The following is a 23,436-nucleotide window of genomic DNA, read 5'->3' as shown; positions in this document are numbered from 1 at the left end:
TGAACAAAATTGAAAATGCCTCAGCTCTTATAAAGTTTACATTCTGTTGGGTGAGTCGGATCATAAAAATAACAACAAAATACACATTGTGTTACATGGTGAAGAGCACTATAGGAAAGATGAGAAAGAAAGATGAAGGTGAAGGAATGAAAAAGAAAAATGAGGGTGATGGAATGAGAAAGAAAAACGAGGGCTAAGGAATTTTGTATAGGATGGTCAGAAAAGTCTCAATGGAGAGAGGGAGACCCTTGAATGAGTGAGCTGTGCTATAGGTGGGTGAAGAAAACTGTGAGTAGAGAGAATGAACAGGTTGTGAAAAGACTCAAATAGATGGTGCTTGAGATGTTGGAGGCACTTCATAGGTTATATCATGGAGCTGGAGCAGTGGACAGGGAAGCGAAATGGTGGATGAGTTTAGGGAATTAATGGGGTGAGGTCGGTCATGGAGGGCTTTTAGAGAACTTGAAGTAGACGGTGGTAACGATGTTTGTTTTGCCCTGAATTTCATGAGAAGTCGCTATCAAGTTTTGAGTAGTGAAGGGACAGGGTTTGACTTCCGTTATCAAATCTTCCTTCTGGCTACCAGTTAGGAAATTATTGTAATGATCCAGGTGAGACACACTGATGTCTGAGACAGGTCATAATAGTACTGCTAAATGATAGTTAGGATTCTGATCTTGCTGACAGATCAGACATGAGAATAAGAGAAAAAAGGAGAATGACTAAAAAATTCATAAAGGAATGAAAGTCGGAGGAGGAAGGAAAGGAGGGATGTGTCTAGAACACATCAAGGGGTTATCACCGCCCTTAGGGCTTCTCAGGAAGTCAGGGAAAGAACTCCAGGAATCCATTGTCTGTGTTACTAGTATGTGATCCTTGGCTCCTAGACATACAGGAATATGATTTAGACTGGGATGCTTGTATTTCTTGCCTGTTAAGATGTGACAGTCCCAAACTCTTATAGTGAAATGAAGTTATGTGGCCAACCCACTACAGATGTATTAGATGTGACCTCAGCTAGTGTTATGGCTTGAATATGAGGTGTCCCCCAAAAGCTCATGTGTGAGACAATGCAAGAAGTTTTACAGGAGAAATGATTGGGTTATGGGAGTCTTAACCCAATCAGGGGCTGAAATGATTGGGATTAACTAAGCGAGAAAACTGGAGGTGAGTAGAGTGTGACTGGAGGAGGTGGCTCCTCTGTGGGGGTGTACCTTTGGGGTATATATTTTGTATCTGGCAAGTGATCTGGCAAGTGAGCCACTTTCCTCTGTCACACTCTTCCGCCATGATGTTCTGCTTCACCTTGAGTCCTGAGGAATAGAGTCAGCTGCCTATGAACTGAGACCTCTGAAACTGTGAGCCCCCAAATTAAACTTTTCCTCCCCTAAAATTGGTCTTGTCAGGTCTTTAAGTCACAGCAGCCAAAAAGCTGACTAAAATAGCTGGAGAGTTGATGAAAGTGGGAACATAGTAACATCAGGAAAGGAGAACTCTCACCTCCTCCTTTCCTTAGATAACGGTGACTCTAAAAGGGTAAGCAGTGGTGTCCTAGGCCTGAATGAGAATATGTGAGGAACAGATATCACTAACCCCAGCCCCGAATTTCATCATACGAAGGTTACATATATTATTTGCATTTGAGTGCTTTATTATATTGGAATTGCAGTGATATTAACATTTGTACAAATGCACAAAATCTTGTCTCTTCTTGCTAGAAAGAGATGTAAAAATCTGACCTAGTCCAACAGTCTTAATGAACTCATTGTCCATTGGTAACAATAAATGTGTTCAGGATGCAACAAAAAGCTTAACATAAAATTAAACATATTAAATGCTGCAGCAAATATTTACATGTATGTACCCCCAAGTTTTTTCTCCTTCCAATAGGAAGGTGGTTGCTTTACAGATAGACAGACAAACACAAATGCTTTGCTGTTTACAACGACAAACAACCCCAAGTCCAGAACTTAAAGTGACAGCACCTTTTTTTTTTTTTGGGTGGGGGGACTTCCTTAGTCAACACTTACTTTACACAGTGCTAAACTTTTTTTTTCTTTAAATTATAATTTTGGACAATATTTCTATTTCCATTGTCCTAGAACATTGTGTTTGAACGGAGCCTTTTTTTTTTTTCTGGGTCTTTTCAGAAGATCCCCAATCTCATGCCCTCACCAGGGAGGACATTTCAAGCTTATATTTTTTCCAAAACAATGGTGGTAGGCAGCTTCCTCTCTCTGGGAGGTGGATGGGGTTAGCAGAGGTTAGAAGGAGAGGGGGTGAGCAGGTCTTCTTGTCTACTGGCTGTCTGGTTGGGAAGGGTCCTTTCTCGTAAGCCCACTGTACTTGGGCACTGCTCATACCTTCCAGTGTGTCCTGCCGTGTAGGAGCACTGGCATTCCAAAGGAGCCAACTAGAATCTAATAAGCTTGTTGTGCGGAAGATTTTAATGATGTATTTAAAGCTAATTTATTCAGGTCCCACATTCTCAGTCCTGAGGCCAACTTATATTATTTTTTAAAAAATTCTATAAAGTTCTATCATATAAAGCTTAGTGTAAGAAAACCTTAAGTAGCTTAGGAAGAGCTTTCTAGATCCTGATGTCTAATGAGCTAGATATTGTAAGTTGGTTTAAATATAGCAGTTGATAATTATTGATTCCTTTCTGATAATAAGCTTGGAAAGGTATCACAGTGCCACTTTCAGAATATTAATCTTTTAACAAATGCTGGCAATTTGGCTTTTCCCCCCTCTACAGCTTGCACTTAAATAGGTTTTTCTTTTCTTCAAAAAATAGACGATTTATAAGGAAAAAAATATATAAACATTCTTTAAGCAATTTGGCTACAAGCATTACATCACCGAAAAACTCCACAAGAAATAGTAAAATATTTTGAATGGACATACACTTTTTCATTTTCACAACAATGACAAGATAGTTTTGTTTTTTTTTTTTAATTTCTTTGTGTGTTTATTTTGGTATTGGATCTTACTTGTAAGTTTATTGCTCCGGAGTTTTCTTATTCTTTCTTAGACTATAATTGTGAAATAGAGGTGCTGTCTCTAATCATGTTAACAAGGCAACACTGTATTTTTTCGAGACCTAGGAATGAAATCGATAGGGCCATTGCTATGTCGGCAGCCCCAGGAACTATGGCTAGGACAACAGTCAAACGTGCACCATGATGCACAAAAGAATAAGTCTCCTGGCTCATTCAGGACACTTTGGTTTGGAGGACGAGATAGAAAATTCTTAAGTAGCTTAGCTGCTGCCTCTCACATCTGTTGCATAATATAACATTTTTTTAAAAAAACATGCTAAGAATAAAGGACAAAGACTATAAACCTATAGTGTACTGGCTCTTCTTGGCATTCTTGTAGCAGGCTTCACAACTAGGCTGGTGTGAGAAACACGTCTTAGCTATGCTACTCACGAATGCGCACAAATGTACCTGGTGCAAATATTCTGTAAAGTATTTTAAATGACGCAGCTCAGAGCCTTAGAAGAAAGGCTGAGGAATCCTTAAGGGGGGGGGGGGCAAAGGCAAGTTTAAAGATAGGGAAGAAGTTAGAAAGAGAACAAGAGAAATGGAAAGGAATCAAAAAAGCTAAAGTGCAATTTTAAAATATAAATTATTTTAAAAGCAGAAAAGAGATTCTAAATTGCTCCTGTTCGCATAGGCACGGTTTTATTCAAATGTAAATGGGTTGTTTCCTTTCCCTTCTCAGATACACTGCACAATGGGGCTTGAATGGCTTAAAGCTGCTGCATCTTGTTTGGGAAGGGGCGGGAAACTCTAAGGAGGCTGAGCAGTGCAAGGCCTTCTGGGAGATGGGGAGAGAATCAGAGATGAAGCTGTTTTTGCACTTTTACAAGAAAGCTGTTCCAGTTATAGTTACTGATTCCCTTTAGCGAAACTCTGCTTCCTAAATTAAAGAGCTTACTTTAAAAAATGAAAAGAAGAAATAAATGTTAAAAAGAAATGGTTCAGAATGTAGATTTAAAAATAACTCACAGAGCAATACAAATCCTTGAAATATCTATGCACAGAGATCTAAGCAAACATTTCCACCAAATGATGGTGAACAGCCATTTGAAACCCTGAAAAATGAAAAAAAAAAACACACAACTAGGGTAGTTCATTATGGACTAATACTTTAAAAACAAGTAGATCCTACAGAAGAATACTGTTCAAATGGAATGTTTAAAAATAACATTTATTAATAAATATCTTATAAAATTCTAAATTAATAGATTCCTGTTCAAATTTTGCTTTGGTCCTTGAATTCCACTGTATACACACATACATACATATACACTTTCTTAGATGGTTTTAATTAATCAGAAAGAAGCACATTCTATCCTAACTGGATGGCTAGATATAGCAGTTACTGATGCTTAAAAGACCAAAGGCTGGTCTTTTACTGTAGCTGGTTTAGGGCTTTAATGACAAACTCAACTAATCTACTAAAATTTGCTTAACTAACAGGCAACAACTACCTGAATATTGTCCGTTGACACCTCTCTCTGGGAACATGCACTGCACTTTATTTCATTGACTAGATGAGCTACCAAAGGGCATTTGCTCTAAGTCACCCTACTTATTATAACATATGCCTTGACGGCACACAAGCCTCTTGTCTCCCTCAGGGTGTGCTGAGACAGTGAGGTGACCTGCATGCACCATGATGGGAGGGTATGAGTGCAAAGGGAAAACATCAGACTTGACACCTGGCTTTGAAATTAGTACATTCATCCATGGCTGGGACTTCTATCCCTGTCCCAGCCATCTTAGATGGAGAAATGTGTCAAGAACAAATAATTCAGATGCAGAAACCTCCACTTAGGTGAGGATTCATCAAGTAGAAATGCTTTCAGGTGTACTAAGTTGTTAGCCCCAGCACATTAGGCAGGGGAGGCACTGTAGAAGTTTCCAGTAAGCTGGCAATGGCTTCCGAGGCAGATCCAGCCAATGAAGAAAGCCACACACAAATAAGAGGCAGCGCTACAGGGACCTTTCCTCCCCAGGATGGCGCTCTGAAGGCCATTTTCACTGACTTGTAAATATGTATACATGGCTGGAGAGAGAACTGGCTTAAAAAATGTTTTCATAGATTGGCAAGATTTGTGATCTGGTGAAGGCTCGGCCTTTAGGTGAAGTCCTGACTATTGGTATGCCAAATGCTGGATGTGACCAGTGAATCTTTCTGTTTGGGATCTCAAGCACTGGCAGCTAGCTGGCATTTCCCATTTACTGTATTTCCATACTGTGAATGAACATACCTAAAGGCCCTGCATCTAACAAGAAGGCAGTTTACTCTAATTATACGTTGAGGCGGGTTTGCTAATGTGTGTGGTTGGTTTGCCTACTTAGCATAAAAAACAGACATAATTGAGCTATAAATAATGCACATCAGTCAAACTGTCGAGTTGCTGAATTAAGCAAACTCAGGCAAGTTCTTAACTGCAAAGGCTTTCAGTTTAACAACTAAATATTTCAATCAAGAGAAGTAACTAAATCATAATTTTAGTGACAGGTCACTCCCTGGACATTTTGATATTACTAATGGATTTTTTAAAAATCCATTTCATTAAGTGCTATGCATCAGAAAAGAAAGGAAAGTTTTTGTTTACTTAAAGCAAAACAAAATGAAAATTTTTTAAAAATACCCCCAAAACCCCAATCATTCCAGTTCCTTCTTTTCCTTTTTCCTGTGTGCTGGGGGAGGAGGACATATAGATAGTATTAGGAAGGAATTCTAAAAAAAAAAAAATTTTATTTCAAAACAGCAATACAAATGCTAACTTCTTTTTAAAACTAAATCTTAAACATTTCTTAAGAAGCCAGTCAGGTTAAACCATTGTTACTGTTGGAAAAAAACATAACTATGAATTCAGTATTTAAAATACTTGAAAATGATATGTTTCTCCAAAATATAATAGAAAATCCTTTTCGTTTGCATTATTTTTATGCTTTTCTTTTTTCATTTTTTTTCTTTTTTTTTTTTTTGTATTTGTTCTGATTCTTAGACCATATATCCAAGTCCTAAGTTGTACTGAACCCTCAAAACCATCTTTCAAAAGCACTGCATACATGGAAAGATTGTTGATAAATATTGATTTAAAAAGTAAGTTATTAGATAAAACTGAAACTAGTTATAAAAATCATGCTTCATGGTCCTCATATTTTCTCCTTTTTTTTTTTCTTCTCCAAAATAGATTCTTAAACTATGGTGAGAGAAAAAAAGCCACATCCTTCCCTTTTCTGAATTCTTATAAAAGTGACACTTTTTGTAAAATACTGTTGTTTTAAAACCCATACAGAAACACACACACACACACACACACACACACACACATACACGCATGGAGGTCAAGCATTCAAATGGAGATGAAACACCAGCACCTGCCTAGACTGCTAGAGAGAAACACTAGCCCCTATTATTTGTGAAATGCAATATTAAAACATGAGCACAGTAGAATGGCTTGTTCCAAGGAGGCACGACTGTGGTTTGGGTCCTATCTGTTTTTTTTTTTGTTTTGTTTTGTTTTATTTTTATAATGGGCAAGTTCACGTAAGCTGTTGAACATATAAATCAGAATTATTTAGAAGGGTGGAGTGAGCAGCCTGTGCCACTTATATCCATGGGATTCCGTCAGCAGCCACGGAGCGCTGTGACTGTTCTGGGAGCTGAGAGCACCCCAGGGAAACACTGGACTTGCTTTCTACAGGAGTGAGTCTGCTTTCACCCACCAGAACAGCAGAGCTAGTTCTATAGGCTTAAGAAAAAAAATAATAATAATAAATCTTAGGCTATTAGCAGCTGATGATTGAACAATGTAATCTGTGTAGTGAATAGAGCCCTTCTGAATTATTATATAGTGCATGGATTTTCAACATTATAGACAGGTTGTATAAAACCAGTTGTAATTCTAGGGTGTGATGTTATAGCCCCGCAACATAATTTGGACTTTCACAATTGGGGCTTACAAATCTCCCTCTCCTACTGTCTCCACAGCTGGCATTCAACAGTGCTTCACCTATAACTAAACCACCTTTATTTACTCTGATTATTAAAAACCTTAAATCAGGCACATTAAACATCTCCTGGTTACTATTTTGTAAAAAGCGAGAATTGAATGAACTCCAGCTGTGGGTTACAGGCAAATGATGCAATGGCTAAGTCCATATTTTTGAGGTTTGCTTTTTCTTTTCTTTAAACATTATTTTTTTCTTCACATGTAATGCTAAAGGGGAAAAACATAAAACAGAAGAAGGTTAAAATGAAGAGTAAACAGGGAGCCAAGATAAAGTGTAAATAGAGAGGGAAATTGGGCATTTGAGCAAGTGGACCAAGAGAAGAGGAGAGGAGGGGAGGTGCTTGGTGGTTTTATTAGGACGTGGGTGGATCTTCTAATTTGTTTTCTGGTAAGACAGAAACAGTTGCGGAAAGGCTGTGTGTTTAATCTGGGATTCTGGTGATGTCACAGCGCAAGCTCAACATGAGTTATGACGTCATCAGATTTCCTACCTAGTTACCTTGATCAGTCTCACTTGACATCTAGGTATGCCTCATTTTGGCTAAAAGCTGTGTTTTAACAAGAGTCATTGTTTCAGACAAAGGGCTGGACTGATAAGAAGGAAACTATGCCTATATACAGAAGAGGTTCCGTTTATAAACAAGTAACTGGTACCAGAAAATTGGAGAAAAGCACCAAAGCGTTTCCCAAGCCGACAGATATTAATTGCATAACTCCCTTTTTTTTTTCTTATATAACTAAGTATAAAAGACAACATTTCCATAGTAACTATAAAAATGAAAGCCAGTCTTTGAAGGGCTGAGGAGTCTTCCAGCTCTGAGTTAATTCTAAAAATGCCCTTAGGAGAAAGGGTGCATGGTATGCTACAGCTCTTCTTGGAGGCAAGGTCTGACCCGTGCATTTTAAAGGATTGGATTCAGGTCTGTTCGGTGAGTAGTGAGCTGACTGAGGGTGGAGCTTCCCACCACCTCACTGACTGATGAGGAAGTAGTGATGGTGTTATGCTGGATGACCTGCTGCTGTGAGCAAGCTGGGACAGGACTTGCGGGAGGACTACTCTCCGGACCTAGGAAAAAACACATATGCACACACCAATATAGCTTTCTCTTGTGTGGACTTGCAAACTCCTCAGAATAAAAACAGGACCAGACATTGACTTGACATGGAAGGGTTGCACACATTGTCTTCTGGAAGTTGAATTCAAATTTTCATTTTAAACTGGGGTCACAAAGCTATACCTCCCGGGTTTATCATTACAAGCCAAGCCATGCTTCCTGTTTCGGCAAAATGATTTCATGTGTTTGAGTCTTGATGTGTGAACTTCCCCATCTTGGATTCTCAGATAAACAGCCATATATCAAATGTGGAAAAATACTCACATGTGGAGGGAGAATCTGTGTTGCTCAATCTAAAAAATTATTTGAAAATAAATTGATCTTCAGCCACAGATCACTAGTCCTTCCCCCAAACCCTATTCAACTAGCATTTAACCTACTGACTTCCGGGTGCAGAAACTGGGATCAAGATCAGTTTATCTAATGGTAAACTGAAAATGGGTCACTAGCTTTTCAGCTCAGTGGGTCCCATGCAGTGTATGCTAAGGCACTGGAAGCAGTTCACCAAATGCCTTTTTCCCAGTTTACAGATTTCTCAAGTAGACAAGCCACTCACTGGTGAATGGCTTCTAGCAGGCTATTTTCTTACCAGCTACAAAACAGGAATTTGATAGTATTTTGCAATATAGAATGCCAGGGAAAGCATAGCCAAAATCACCAGGAGGTGGTGTGTATGATGTTGGATGGGGTCAGTAAAGAGGGATCCTCCTAGCAGAATAGGCATTCACGGATTCCAGTATATATGCCTGGGAGTACCACTACCCTTTCCTTTGCTCTTTCAGTAAAATTCAATACAAAATTTGTGGCAAAACACTGGATACCAAAAAAAGCAAGAGTCTGGGACTTACTTAAATATCCTTGTGATTCTTTCTGCATGGCTGTTATTGGGCAGTCTTTATGTGTTAACAATAACTGTTTCAGCTGGGCCACCTCATTTTTCAGCATAGACACTTCATTCTGGAAAGAGACAGATTAAACTCATGTTGAGAAGACCAGAGAGTATAACCCAAAGCCCTATGCCGTCTCAACAATGAAACTAGCAACCTTTTCTATTATGTCTGAGTGACAATAAGACCATTTTATTTAAAAGGGGTCCATCTGAAGGTTTGAAGCTCGCCTTCAATTTACTAAGGACTTAGTTAGACTTTAAATCAAGAGCTGAACTCTAGTCAAAGGCCAGACATGGAAGGGTTTCGCACATTTTAGGTGTGCTCTCGAGCCAGGTGATGCAGGTGAGAAACCCCACTGCACACTTTCTGTCTGATTCTAGAAAGATAACACCCATCCCAGATCTGCCAACTTCATTTGTAAGACAGAGATAGAAACACCACAATATCATATGAGTTATTGTGAGGGTTAAAGGAGGTAGCAGATGTAAAACACTTGGAACAATGCATAGTGCATGCTAAATATTCAATAAATTTAGTCATTATAACCTTCACAATTTCAGGGTTACATTCCATACAAGGACAAGGAGAAGCACATATAAGAAGTTCCATTTGGGTTGTGACTGAGCAACCCAGCCTGTGACCCACTTTGAAGGGAGCACTGAAGCACATGGTACAGTGTTGGCTATCTGCTGTCAGGAAAATGTCAGCCCAGGGAGACAAGAAGTAATAACATTTGGGGCTGTGATTGGATTAATTTGATCAGTCTGTTAACTATTTTGGCTAATTTCAGTCTATAAATTCCTTTCTTCTACAATATCAAGACTGTAGGAGTTTTCTTATTTACTCAGATAAGTGCCTTAAATTTTTACTTTTATGTAGTAATCCACAAAGACTTGTTCATAGCTTTGTAGAACAGTGTGCTGGGCACCCATTGTCTACAAATATGAATGTGGAATAGATGGTTGGCTGGAAGGTGCTTCTTCTTGATAAAAGTAAACTATAAACATCACACTATCTAAAATAAGCTGTTTTAAAATTGTGATAAATAATACCCTCTCTGGCCAAGGCTGATTTGTGGCTGGCAGGCATTATATTTCACATGTAGGAAAATTTTTAAAAGCATGCACAGAAAAGGGTATTGAATGTTGCTGTCATTAAGTTGTATCTACACTTGCCGTATGAACTTGGCTTTTCAGGCGTGTATTTTTCACATAGAGAAGTAAGGATGGGATTCTAAATGTTACTTTAAAATAACTAAAACTTGTTTCAAATAACATCTCCCATTTCCAAAGTTATTTAAAACACTGAGTACAACATTATAAGTAACTGCACACTGAGTAACATTAATAACAAGGTAATAAAAATCTCATCTACAAAAGCATTTCCCTTTCTCCTTTGAACTACAAAATAAAAATGCCTGTTTGAGAAATTAACCTTAATGATGAATAAGTCACTAAATTGCACAGGAAAATTGCTCTTAAACCTGAGAACATTCATGAAGGTAAACAGTACGTCCCACTTCCCAATGAGTAGGATTGATAAGGGGTCCTGTCACAACCCAAACTGACCCTTGTCAACCCCTTCATTTATAGGATAATTTATGTTAGCCTTAAACGCTAACTCCTTCCTCTCCAAAATTATGCCAAAATTCTTGTTTTTTCCCACTTCTCCTTCTGCGTAAAATAACATGATCAAAGAAAGTCATTGTTAGACCATCATATAAAATAAATCTCTGGTTAAAAATAAAACAAAACCAAAAAACCCACAAAACAAAACCAAAAAACCCAAAAAACAAAACCAAAAAACCCACAAAACTGACAAGGAAACGCAGATTGTGTGTGTGTGTGTGTGTGTGTGTGTATGCTTCAGGATGAAATGTCATGTTATTTGCATTTTGACCACAGGAATAACATTTTTCTGAAATCACCATTCCTGGACATCTGCCCTCTGAGTAGAGGTTCTCAGCTTCAGATAATATGGACAATTGTTTGAGAATGGAATTTAAGGCACTGGAAATTTAGTGCATTCACACTTTTCTACTGTGATTTAGAAAACGATAAACAAGCCAATATGAAACGAAAACTGAGTTTTCTCGATTTCTTGAACTTCAGGAAGAAAAACTAATCCTGCTTGGTGGCCATCTTGCAGAGGGTGAGTTTAGGCTCCTTTTCTTCTGCCACCCTGTTCCGGGCAGTTAGACCCTTTGAAGGTAGTACTTGCTCTCCAGGCATGAAGAGTTCATTGCTTCTTTAAAGAAAACAATATGAATCCCTTTCTCTGGGTTTCTACACACACCAAACCATTTCACAATGAACCTTTTGCTTCTATAAAACTGTTTTACTATAGAACAGCAGCAAATTACAATTCATACACATACACTCCTGATCTGTTTCCTCTGAATAGCAAAACACTTTACCAACAAACCAATATGTTCTAAGAATAGAAACCAAGGCCCTGAGAATTTCAAAGGTCTATAAAAATGTAAAAACACAGAGAGTGTAGTAAAAACTGACCATCACTTAAAGATTATATGTGAGTATGGACATATTTCTAGTGTAACGCGCTAGTCATTGTAGTCATGTTATGATTGAAAAATAAATAACTAATATCTTCAGTAAAGAAGAAGAGTCAGCCTCTTGTTCAGATCATATACACACATAACTATGATACTGTAAAGATTAAGTAAAGACCTAAAAGGCACAGAAATTCATGGTGCAGATCTATCAGAGAAAGGAACACTCAGCTGGTGGGTGGGCATAAAGGGTTAGTCCCAGGATTCAATCCCCACTACTGAGAGAGAGAGGGAGAGACAGAATGAATGAATCATGGCTGTTTAGTTCCTAAATGGCTTCATCAACCAGGTACAAAACAAGACAATTGTACTAGTTCTCTAAGTTCCTCCCAGAAAGAGAGCTTCTTATTCCATGAGTGTTTTTGTGTTGCTTTCTATTGAAAAACTGAATTACCTGATTCTCTAATGAAGAACCCAATCTTGATTTGTATTCATTCATTGACTACCATTAATATTCTCAAATATATTTATTAATCTTTCAGGTCTTGGATTTCATAAGGAATCCAGCTTCAGCATCTCATGTGCTCCCTGGCCTCATCAGGGCAGATTCTAAAGCAATATGTCCATACGTGTGTCCACATTGTGAGAGACCATGGCACCTTCAGCAGTTTCCAGAAGGGCACTTTGGCTTTAGAAAGGTCAAGAATCACTGTCCTAGAAAAGGAGAATGGGTTGTGTACTCTGTACTTGCAGAATTATTTTAAAGATTCCATATTGAAAGACCGATTGATGTAGGAAATGCAGAATTACTAGACCATATTTTAAGAAAAATCCTTTCAAGGTAACATAAGTAGATTCACCTTGAATTCATTTTGGAAGGGAACAACCAGATAGCAAATGTTTCAAAGTGCATGAAAGAAATCAAATGTGGCCTCCAAGTCCAATAGGGAAATAAAAGCCAGGACTTCTGGAGGCATTTTCTTACTCTGAATTACCTTACTTTATGAATCAAGGAAAATCACCTGTTGTAAAATTCCCCTATATAGGTTATAATAAGAGTTCTAGGTCTCAGTAGAAACATACTTTGCAAAAGCAAAGTATAAATAGTAAGTATTGACTCTTTTGTGGTAATCAATCTTCATTTAAAAAAAAAATTTATAAACTAATTTGAGTTTGCTACTCTAAAGCAGTAAGCCATTTAAATAGAGACTGTAGGAGGAAAAATCCAGTTGGACTGATCTATTTTTAAATCCATAAGTTTTTCAATACTATGATAACATTCTTTAAACAAGTAATCCAAGGAGTCCCTAAAAGCTACAGTTACAGTTTCTTTGTTTGGGGAATGTCATTTTGATATGTGATAAATCCAGAATGTTTTTTTTGGTGTGAGCAGTAGTTCGTGCCAAAAAAATAATTATCAAAATGGGCCCTACGATGTACCCACCGCCCCCTCTTGTTTTTAGATTAGCGGAGACCAGGTTTGGTTCACTCTGCAACAAAGGGCTTTCAATTTGTCAAGCAACAGTTCCCATCTGGCCTATTCTCTTGCCAAGTCCCAGACCTGGGCTTGTGTGTCTAAAATTTCAGCGGCAACTTAGACCATGTGTCTTTGCACTAAAAAGGAAAAGCAATTACTTCCATGCACCCATGGAAGTGCAGATGATTTCCATATCCTCTACTGAACTCAAATGGTCTACTGAGCACCACATCAGTGGTGATTTTTAGCCACTCTGTATCACAAAGAAGGATGTGAATTCCTTTAGTTTAAGGTCTTTTTAGAATGAAAGATCGAAAAGCAGTGGGTTAGGTTCACAGAAGTCTTGCTGGATTCCTCCTTCTGCTCCTTACTGGTTGGGTGATATCTGGGAAGTCTCCTCATCTCTTTGAAACTCAGTTTCTCCCTATATAAAATGTCAGTTTGGGTGGTTTCTAATTTTCCCTTAATTCTTTACACCTGTGCTGACCTCTTGGTCAGATTTGTTGTGCGACTAGGAAATGAAGCCTGGGGTTTTGATTTTTGTTTTCTTAGGTTTGGTTTTTCCAATCTGAAATGCTGGAGCCTAACTAGAAGGTTCTATGCTGGAAAACAACCCCACCGTGGCAGCTGGCCATCCAGACCTTGGGTATTCCGTTTGGCTGGAGTTTGTTTGCTTAGCACCTTCCATTTCTGTTTACTTAAAATTTGGCTTACTGAACCAGCCTCAAGAGAGACACCTTTTTGTGTTGACAAAGGTCTAGTGAGAGGGAAAGGGTCACTCAAAGGTAGCAGAATCTGCAGCATCCTCTCCAGCATCACCGGGCAAGATGCAGAAGCCGCCACGTCACAGAAAACACTGGACGCTTGTGGCTTCTGTCCTTCTGCAGAGCAGTGGTTGGAAAATATCAACAACTTAGTCTTTTAAGAGGTTTTTCCTTCTTTGCACTCTGCATTAATAACCAAAGGATATTAGTTTCTGTTACATGAACTCAATAGATTTTTCCCTCCTGGTTTTCAGGAGCTAGATTTCTTAAAATCTCTTTTTCCTAGCCATTTTTCTCTAAAGAAATGAAAAAAAGAAATCAGTGGTCTAGTAAAGGGTAAATTTACCTTGAGTATTTTGTGAAAGCAGTCATAAATATGTATATGTCAAGTCATGAACTCATCTGACCTCAAACTCAACTAGCATCATTGCTTTCCTGGCTCTCTCCTAGGACCTGGAGGAATTCGGCAAGGATGCATTTTACTTACTACTGACTTAAAGACTGCTTGTATGTGATAAGTGCCAGCTGGTAAGCCAATGGTTTTTAACCAAGGCTGATTTTGCACCACTACCATGATCCCAGTTCTAACCACAGGGCATTTGGCAAGGTCTGGAGACTTTTTGGTTATCACTGTTGGGGGTGGGGGGGATATGCTCCTTTGCTCCTGACACCTAGTGGGCAAAGGCCAAAGATGCTGCTCAGTAGCCTACAATACATAGATCACAACAAAGGAAGATGGGGCCTAAAAGCCAACAGTGCCAAGATTAAGAAAACCTGCATGTTTTCACCATCCATCCGCAGCCCTAAGGACTGGGAGCAAATTCCTGGATCCCCTCTTTAGTCATTGCAGAATGACTGTGCAATATTTTTTAGTTCTACACAGACCAGAGCTTTTATTAACATGTATGTGCAAATCAAATCATTTAAAAATGATTTAGTCTTATCCTTACCAATAATATCTGTGAAATTTCAGGTTTTAGGTTCTAATTACATTTTTCAATAAATATCAAGATGAAAGTGTGACTATTAATATTCAAACACTATCTGTGTTCTACCTCAAAGCTTCTCAAAAATTACTGTGCCTGCCAGATTCTAGGAGTGGCTTTAAAGGTACTTAGGTCCAGCCATTCCTCAGTGGATTGACACCCTGAAATCACATCCATGCCAAGGGTGGCCAATTCATAGCCACTCCAGAGATAGAGAATTCATCCACTGGTTCAATAAACACTTCTCAAGTGTAGCACTCTACTAGACACAGGGGAAAGACAGGGGCAGGGGTAAAAAGACACAGTCCCAACCTTTATGCATCATACAAACTGGGGTGTGGGGCAATTGGTGTGTTATTTTCTTCCCCATATCTTGTCATGTTTCCCAGTCTCTTGCTTATGTCCATCTCAAAAAAGCATAATACATTTGGGAGAGGAGGAGTCAACATCTGTAAGTTATGAAATTTCATCCACATATAACCAAAACTTTCCTCATCTACTTTCCCTTTGTACACTGAATGCCCTAAGGGTATTTCCATTCAGTGAAATTGAAACTGCAAAGGCTGCTGGGCTGCCGTGGTGGTGCACACCTGTAATCCCAGTGGCTCTGGAAGCTGAGGCAGGAGGATCCTGAGTTCAGAGCCAGCCTCAGCAACATAGTGAGGCCCTAAGCAACTTAGCTGGGGATGTGGCTCAGTAGTTAAGCTGCCCTGGGTTCAATCCCCAGAACCAAAAAAGAAAAGCAAAAGTTTTGGGGATTTGGCACATGAACTGCTTCTTCCTAAGAATGCACAAAGGACCAGATGTTGGGTGGGGTGGGGAATGAAGGTGATCTATGAACTTTTAAGGTGCATAGCCTCCCTACTTTGGCCTCCCTACCTTGGGCACCTCACCCATTTCTGCTTATTGGCCATCCTCTCAGTTCCTGGAGGTTATAATCTCACTCTTACTGCTATCTCTATTTGTCACATGTCAATTGTTTTTTCGGGTGAGCACTGCTCTTCTTTTGATGCCAGAACAAAGGCCCTGAAGTGCACTATGTGTGCTCTATGCCCTGGGTATTAGAGTTTCCTCGGCTTCTTTCCAAACACTCCAGAAGTGGCCTTATTATAAAATGTCCCAGTTAAGCCATTCATGAAAAGCAAAATTCATGCATGATTCAAATCTTACTGAGTTTGAAAACAAAATGGAAATTTGTCTTTTCTTTCAGAGCCAAATAACAACCATAAACCTTCCTTTCTTCCACTCAACAAAAAATATAGGTCATAGGGCATAAGCCAAAGGGATCCTTTCAACCTGGCAAAGTTGAACAGCTACCTTTCAGTTCAAGACTTATTCTGGGCCAGGTACTGTGTCAACTGCTCCATAGACATTAGTTCATTTATTTCTTCTAAACACTCTCTAAAGGCACCATTCTCATTTTATACATGAGGAAACTGAGTCAGGGAGGTTAAACTCAGCAACACTGCTGAGCCAGGGTTTGAACCACTGTCTGATCAAAGCCTGAGCTCTCAGCCCTACGACTTAGCTGGGTGAGTCCTCCCTTTTCAGAGCTTTGTAGGTGGAGTGACTGAAAACTGAATGGACTATTTTGTTTGTCTCAGAATTAATAAAGCTGGATGAGTAGGCTTGAGCCTCCTATGAGGGCGAAGTGTGTGGTAGGACTCTGTAAGTCAACAGGAGCCTGGGAGGCAGGAAATACCAACTGTGCACAGGGCCTTGGAGAACTGGGGAAAGAGACAGTGGCCTTGCACCTGAAGCTGCATGTTTGTCTGGGTGAGTTCTTCTGCTTTCTTTTCCAGTGACATCACCCAGACCTTCCTCTTCTGTCTGCAGCGGGTGGCAGCGGCCCTGTTCCGTTCCAGAAATTTCCGCCGCCTTTCGTCGGGATCTTCATCCACCACCCTTCGCCGGCGTCCCCCTGTGGGCTGGGGCGGCTGTATGGTCTGGGTTGGCTGCATCTGTTGCGAGGCTGGTGAAACCTGTGGGCACAGAGAGGGAGGAGGCCATGGTAACCAGGAGGGACAAGGGAAGAAACCGGAGCTTACTTTATAATGCAGAGCACAGGAAGCCAGTTGCTTTAGTAAGCACATCGAACTTGTTTTCTATGAATGAGATAAACAATGAAATCACACCCACCAAAGAAAAGAAAAAGCATCACTGAGCTTTAATCTGATGTTTTACCCAGAGACAGGAATGACTTATGAAAAGATGTTGTTGGGTGGATTTTTCCCTGACAGGCATTTGGCCAAATCATGATAGATGAAACATTTTTTTTTCTTCCTTCAGGTGTAAGAAATGTTTTTATTTAAGGTACTTTCCAAAGAACTTTCAAGTAGCCAATGGATGGCTATAGGGTGAAAACAGAGGGGTCCAGGTTGCCACATCACTGACGACTGTTATCTGCAGAAAACCTCTGGCAGGTTCTTTTCATTCAAGGGGTGTTACAACCGCCTCCCTAGACAAATTCTGGGACTTTGTCACCACTGTGACTCTTATGGAAAGAACCCCGTGAAGCAGGAAGATGGCTGGAATCCTAGTTTCACTATTTCACAGTTCTTCATGCCCAGGACTAGCTGGACCTGCAGACTCTAGATGGGTCTGCTATCCTCAGAGTTCTGAGCAAGGTGGAGGAGAAGTCTGAGAGCCTCCCAGGTGATTGGGAGGCCTGGATTTTGATGCTGAAGCTGCCCTGATTCCGCTGCATGTGTAGGACACAGAGGGACAGCAGACATGACCACATACCTGCGTCATAAGGAAGTCCTGGGAGTGGCAGAACACTTTATTAAAAAGTTTTACTATGCTTATAGACTTCTTGTAAGGTCTGTATGGGACTCAGTGACATCTAAGGCTTTGGAGACCCCCACACATGTAGCTTTATTTCCCTCCATAAGGCAGACGTGCAGCACCTTATGAAATTTCTACAGCTGATTCTTTATATGTCTGGACACTTAATGCTTTCCCTAATTCACTTTGCTCCTTCCTCCTTCTTCATTCTCAATAAAGGGTGCTTTCCCCCCACCTCTCCTATTTCTCAGTCACTCAGGTTTATGGCTGTAATACCTATAAAGTTGTTTTACAAGAGACATTTAACCTGCAGAAATAACAGGCAAAGAGTTTTAAAAATGAAGTCAAACAACCTTTTCGACCACATTCCAACCCTCTGATTGATATCAATCAGGATGACTGTAATTGTACTAATGATGGCTACGGGTTGACATCAGCTGACTGATGGTGATAGATTTCAATCCTAACCTCTATCAAACCTTCAATGACTAACTGTAAAAGAATCAGGCTCAGGAGTGAGGTCGGACTGCATCTCAGTAATTTTATCTAAAGCAAAGACATTTTCTAAAATTCTTTATTGGCGACGCCTTTCCTCCTGATCACAGAGGAATAGCAAAATAAATTGTCTAAGGTCTTACTCATCAGAGTTGCTGATGATGACATAATCCTTGTTATTGGCAAAGATGTAGCACTGGTCATTTCAGAGGCTAACTCCTGAGCTCACTCCTGACAAGCCAAGCAGTAGGAGAGAAAGTGCTCTGTGACGGTTTTTGCCTTGATTGTTTCTTTTGTGAATAATTAGCGATCTCTTATTGCCAGTCTCAGGCAAGACTAGGCAAAACTGGTTTTCCATCTCTATTGAAGGGACCTCTCTCTCAATACCAGGTCCTCCCCTATTTCAATCAACCTGCAACTGGTCATGCTTTTCCTGTGTCTTTGCCCAAATGGGGTAAGCCAGATGGGGGTGGTTTTAGGTGCAGTGCAGGTTCTGGGTTTAAGGGAGGTGGGATGTTGGTTAAAAGAAATTCCTGATGTCCATGAAGTGACACTTGGACCTACAATATGATTATTTTTGCATAATTATTAGAAAAATTGCAAATTCAACCCTACAATCAGAAATTGTATTCCTGGTAATTATTAAGACTTATCATTTTATATTAAAGTAGAATTTTCTTGGCAATGATACTCTGCCAGTTTGGATCAAATAATGAATTGTGATTTTTTTGAAAAAGCAGGATTTATTCCAAGTCATCTCATAGTCTCAGAGATAGAAGGACTTTTACAAATGTCTATCCCTACTGTACAGATAATTATACTATTAAGCAATATGACAAGATCTCTGTGATCATCCAAGTTGATAAAATTTGAAGACTGGTATTGTAGAATACAGTCTAAATTATTTTATTCAAATTTTAGCAAGACCAAACCAGGATGCTTTTTTCTTTTTGTTTAAGTATGGGATAAAAAAGAAACTGTTGGTACAGCTAATTATAATAGCAATTAACTAATTGCATATACAATTGGCCACTTAATGACTTGAAACAGAGGGCAATTGGCTAATTGGTACTTAGCTAATGAATGACTTTTATATATAAGGAACTATTAAACTTGCTGGTGAATAACTTTCCCAAGAAGGCAACCAAACCTTGATGTTTTTCCTTTCCTTAAAAATTCAGTACATATGAGACTCGATTTGCCTAGCTTTGATCTGAGAGTTTCCTTTCTCTCTGTTAAATTCATGTCCCAGTGCAACATTTTACTAAAAATGTGACTAAAAAGGTCCAGGTAGTATTTTATTGCTCAACTTCTTGTGAATTGTTTTGGTTTGGAATTTATCATTGCTAACACATTTTGAAAACTTCTACAGAGATTTAATACTCACAAGAGCCTATGAATGTAGTCTATGATTACCCCACTTTGTAAAAACCGAGATTTAGGGAGGTTCATTGTTCTTTGTCCACAGTCACACAACAAGAAAATTGGAAAGAGAACCATTCTGCCACTCTAAAGCTCTTGTCTTTAGAGAAGGAAGATGGAGGAGACAGTGAATAAGCGCTACTGGCGGTCCCAAGCGTCCGACACGGTTCTGACAAAGCTGGTTGGGACCTGGCAGTGTAGGATGGGTGGAGGGGACTGACGAAGCTCATCCTACTGGAGGATCCAAAGTGTCTGGGGCCAGCCATGTTCTTGGATGTGTCCTCCATCTGCTTACTAAAACCCCCTCCTGTATAGGGACTCGCCTCTCTCCTTGGTCTGGGTGACATAATGTCTGCCTGGTCCCCCAACTCTCTTTCAGTTTAGTCTAAATGCTGGCTTTCTTTTTAGCCACTCCTGGTGACTCTCCACCCTTGGGATTTGGCCTTTCTCTTGGTCTGATCATCTATGAGCTTGGCTCGCTCACTCTCTGCTTCCTCCAACGCATTTCACATTTGGTGGGATGAGTCACCTCTCCTCAGCATTTACACAGTACCTTACGCCCTAGCATCCATTACGGAGCTTCTTTGTCTGCATGAATTGTTACTCTTTAGATTTTAACATTTACTGCCACTCAGGAATATTGCCCTTTGTATTTAACTTCCATTTCATAGGTGACAAATTTGAGTCCCTAGGATGTTTTAAACTATAGCAGATAGACCAGGGTTAGAATTAACTTCATTTTTCTCATTTTTTACTCATCTTTCATCATTAGCTTAAATTCCTCTTAATCCTCCCATTATCTTACTGTTTTTAGGAGCAGCTTTGAAATATGCTGCAAAATACATTTTGGAGAACTTCAAGTTTATAGTCCTCCCCCCCAACAAAATGGGCTTGAAATTTACTATAATATTTAGAGAAATTATGATCTGATAGTGCCTTATGGGTAACTGCTGCCTCAGGAAATGAACACAGCTCCCCAGAAGGTCCTATGGAACACCCAGGCCTGTCAAGCAAGGCTGCTGCAGGGTCCCCCACCCCCACCCCCACCCACACACGATTAGAGCTTGCACCCTTATCAAGAAGAACTAGAAGAGGAAATTGGTCATGGAGAGGGTCTACCTGTGCTTGGCTGCCGGTGTGCAGGGGCGGGTGCGGAGAGGTCTGGTGATGTGCTGGGTGTGCGTGAAGGTGGGAGTGCGAGTGGTGGTGTGGGTGGTTCTGCTGGTGATGGGGCTGAGGGTGAGCGTGGTGTGCTGGGTGTTGGTGCTGGTGTGGGTAGGGGTGGTGGGCTGGCAGCGTCTGGTGCTGATGTGGGTGCGAGTGCATGTGGTGGTGTGGCGTCTGGTCCTGCCGGGAGCCCATCATTTCCATCATGTGTCCCATGGTGTTCATATTCCCGTTGGACATGGCAGCAGGGTGGTGAGTCAATGCAGCCTTCAGCCTCTGCAACAGAACAAAACAAGTAAGGACAATGAGCTCACTAGTGGACACAATGGGAATTTTGAAGCAAATTGACTCATGGGTTCAGTTTGATAATATTTTACAGTACTATTGTCAACATTGCTACTCGTAGCAGGATAGCTTCAGTATTAACACATACTCATATACTGTGGGAGGTAGGAGGAGTAATGTCAGCCATAGCTGTTAAAGATTCAGGTATTCCACTAAAAGTTATTTCCTACTCTGTAATCATTCACCATATTCTATTGATAGTCAAATGCAAGTGCAAACCAAACAGAACCATTCAATATGATAACGCCACTGAACAGAGGGCTCCCATCTGATAAGTTGCTATATTTTGTAAGGATCAGAAGAATTAAAGATTCTACCTCTCAAAAGATTTCTCAGATGCATGGAAGAAATGTTTCAAATTTTCAAATGCAGGAAGACTGCTGTTGTTAGAGTTCAAGTTAGCAGTAGTGATCCATAAGCTTTGGAGGCAGTATGCAAGTCCTCTTCAGTTGTTACCAAGTCCTCTCATGGTCCCTTCTGATAATCTAACTTTTCTCACATGGTTACTTTCTTCCAACTAATTTTTTTTGGGGGGTGGATACCAGGGATTGAACTCACAGGTACTGGACCACTGAGCCACATCCCCAGCCCTATTTTGTATTTTATTTAGACACAGGGTCTCACTGATTTGCTTAGCACCTCACTTTTGCTGAGGCTGGCTTTGAACTCGTGATCCTCCTGCTTCAGCTGCTGGAATTGTAAGCATGTGCCCCTGCACCTAGCTATTTTCTTCCAACTTTGACAAGGAAGTGAGGAAAGTAGAATGATCTCAAGTATTGCATTTGTACTCTTCTGCAATGGTATATTTCTAGCACAAAAGCATTGCTCTTTAACTCTTTAACCAGCAAACAGCACACAAAAAACTTCTACTTGAACTTAAAGCAGGAGTGAGCCAACTTTTTCTATAAAGAGCCATACAGTACATCTTTTCAACATCATGGACCTGACAGTCTTTGTTACAACTCCTTGTGCAGCCATAGGCATTATGTAAATGAATGAGCATGGTGTTTATTTTCCCAAACACCAATATTTAGGGACAGGAAGTTTGAATTTCATATAATTTTCACATCATAAAATGTTATTCTACTTTTGTTTTTGCCTCCTTAATAATTTAAAATGTCAAAACCATTCTTAGCTCTTAGTTGTACAAAATCAGATGGTCGGTTATAATTTGCTAAGCCCCTTCCAAAGAACCAGTGGGTTATCAATATATCCCAGCTTCTTCAAAATTGTTTTTCTTCTATGTAGGCAGTTATCATCCTCATCCCAAGGGGCACAATGAGCAAAGTACTGTGGAAGACAGTTACTCCTTGGAAATGTATCCTATCCAGAGATGAGAGTCTAACTGGCAAGCGCACGGTGGCTTCATCAAGTATTTACTAGGGGTTCAAGTTCTCTTCAGATTTGGACTCTTATCTGCCTGATGGCAGTGGTGTGTAATCAGTGAAAGAAGAGAGAGTTGCATTTAAATGATGATCAAAGTTACCTTATCCAGTTCTGTACAACATTCATGATTCTCAACCAACAAACTATTAGAAAATACTAATTCAATTAATCAAAATCTTTAGACATAAAAAAAACACTCCATTAGGTTTTTTTTTTAAGGCGGGAAGGATGGCATAGTCAGTGATGCAGATAGTTGTTGAAAACATTTCCTACATCCTGATCCACTAGCCACCCAATCCACCTGCCTCCTCTCATGAAAAGGTGTTCATGGGACTGCATGGTAATACCCAAGTGCATAAAGATGATCCTGAGGAAGCTTGCTTCCTGAATGCCTGGGAAAGACAGACACTGGCATTGTGTTGACCACTAAAAAGGAAAGTCAACTATGCTCCTCCTTTCAAGGTTTAGAGATGATTTCACTGTTTTTATAAAAATGCTCATTATAAAAAATTTAAGCAATGCTTTAGAGTGCAATGACATCAGCCCCACAGGAGCCAAATGTGTTGTTTATACTGGTGGGTGAATAACATTCCAGACAATTCTATATGCATAGGTAGAGATGGACAAACAAGTAGGATCATTTTACAACAGGGGAATCATGATAAAATTTAAAAACTCTCTGACAACAGCACAGCAAATGAATGCCGTTGAATTGCTCTATGTTTCTTTAACCTGAGAAAGTTTCTTAATGATATTTCCCAATTTAAGGGTGAAAAAAAAGCATGAAAAAAATTATGCTGAAACCATGATTTCTTTTTAAAATTGATTTAGTAGATAGTATTGTTGAACTTTATAAACTATGTTTTTATAATTTCATTACTATTAAAGTATATAATTGCATAGTAAAAGAAAGAAAATCAACTACTGCCTAGCCTTCTTCTCCTAAGCCCCTGTCTCATTCCTTACATGTAACTTTTGCATTTGTATTCTTCTGAAGTGGTAGATTTCTAGCACAATACATGTACCTTCAGAAATTTGCTTGGCATTT

The 23,436-nt window shown here is 39.7% G+C and overlaps 1 protein-coding gene across 9 annotated transcripts in view; it reads right to left on the bottom strand.

The window, feature by feature from the left end:
- Positions 1-1,628: 1,628 nt before the first annotated feature.
- The window catches only part of Creb5 (cAMP responsive element binding protein 5), a 401,653-nt gene continuing 379,845 nt past the window's right edge, over positions 1,629-23,436 (bottom strand). For all 9 annotated transcript variants that reach the window (XM_015490176.2, XM_048786389.1, XM_048786388.1 and 6 more), the window contains 4 exons: positions 20,610-20,933; positions 16,541-16,768; positions 9,006-9,114; positions 1,629-8,108 (listed from right to left, as the gene is read on the bottom strand). In XM_015490176.2, the coding sequence (XP_015345662.2) occupies positions 7,945-8,108; positions 9,006-9,114; positions 16,541-16,768; positions 20,610-20,933 (825 nt within the window). In that variant the 3' untranslated portion in view covers positions 1,629-7,944. The remainder of the gene's footprint in view (positions 8,109-9,005; positions 9,115-16,540; positions 16,769-20,609; positions 20,934-23,436) is intronic.

This window comes from Marmota marmota, unplaced genomic scaffold (genome assembly GCF_001458135.2).
Source record: "Marmota marmota marmota unplaced genomic scaffold, marMar, whole genome shotgun sequence".
NCBI lineage: Eukaryota > Metazoa > Chordata > Mammalia > Rodentia > Sciuridae > Marmota > Marmota marmota.
This window is presented reverse-complemented; position numbering and strand designations above follow the sequence as displayed.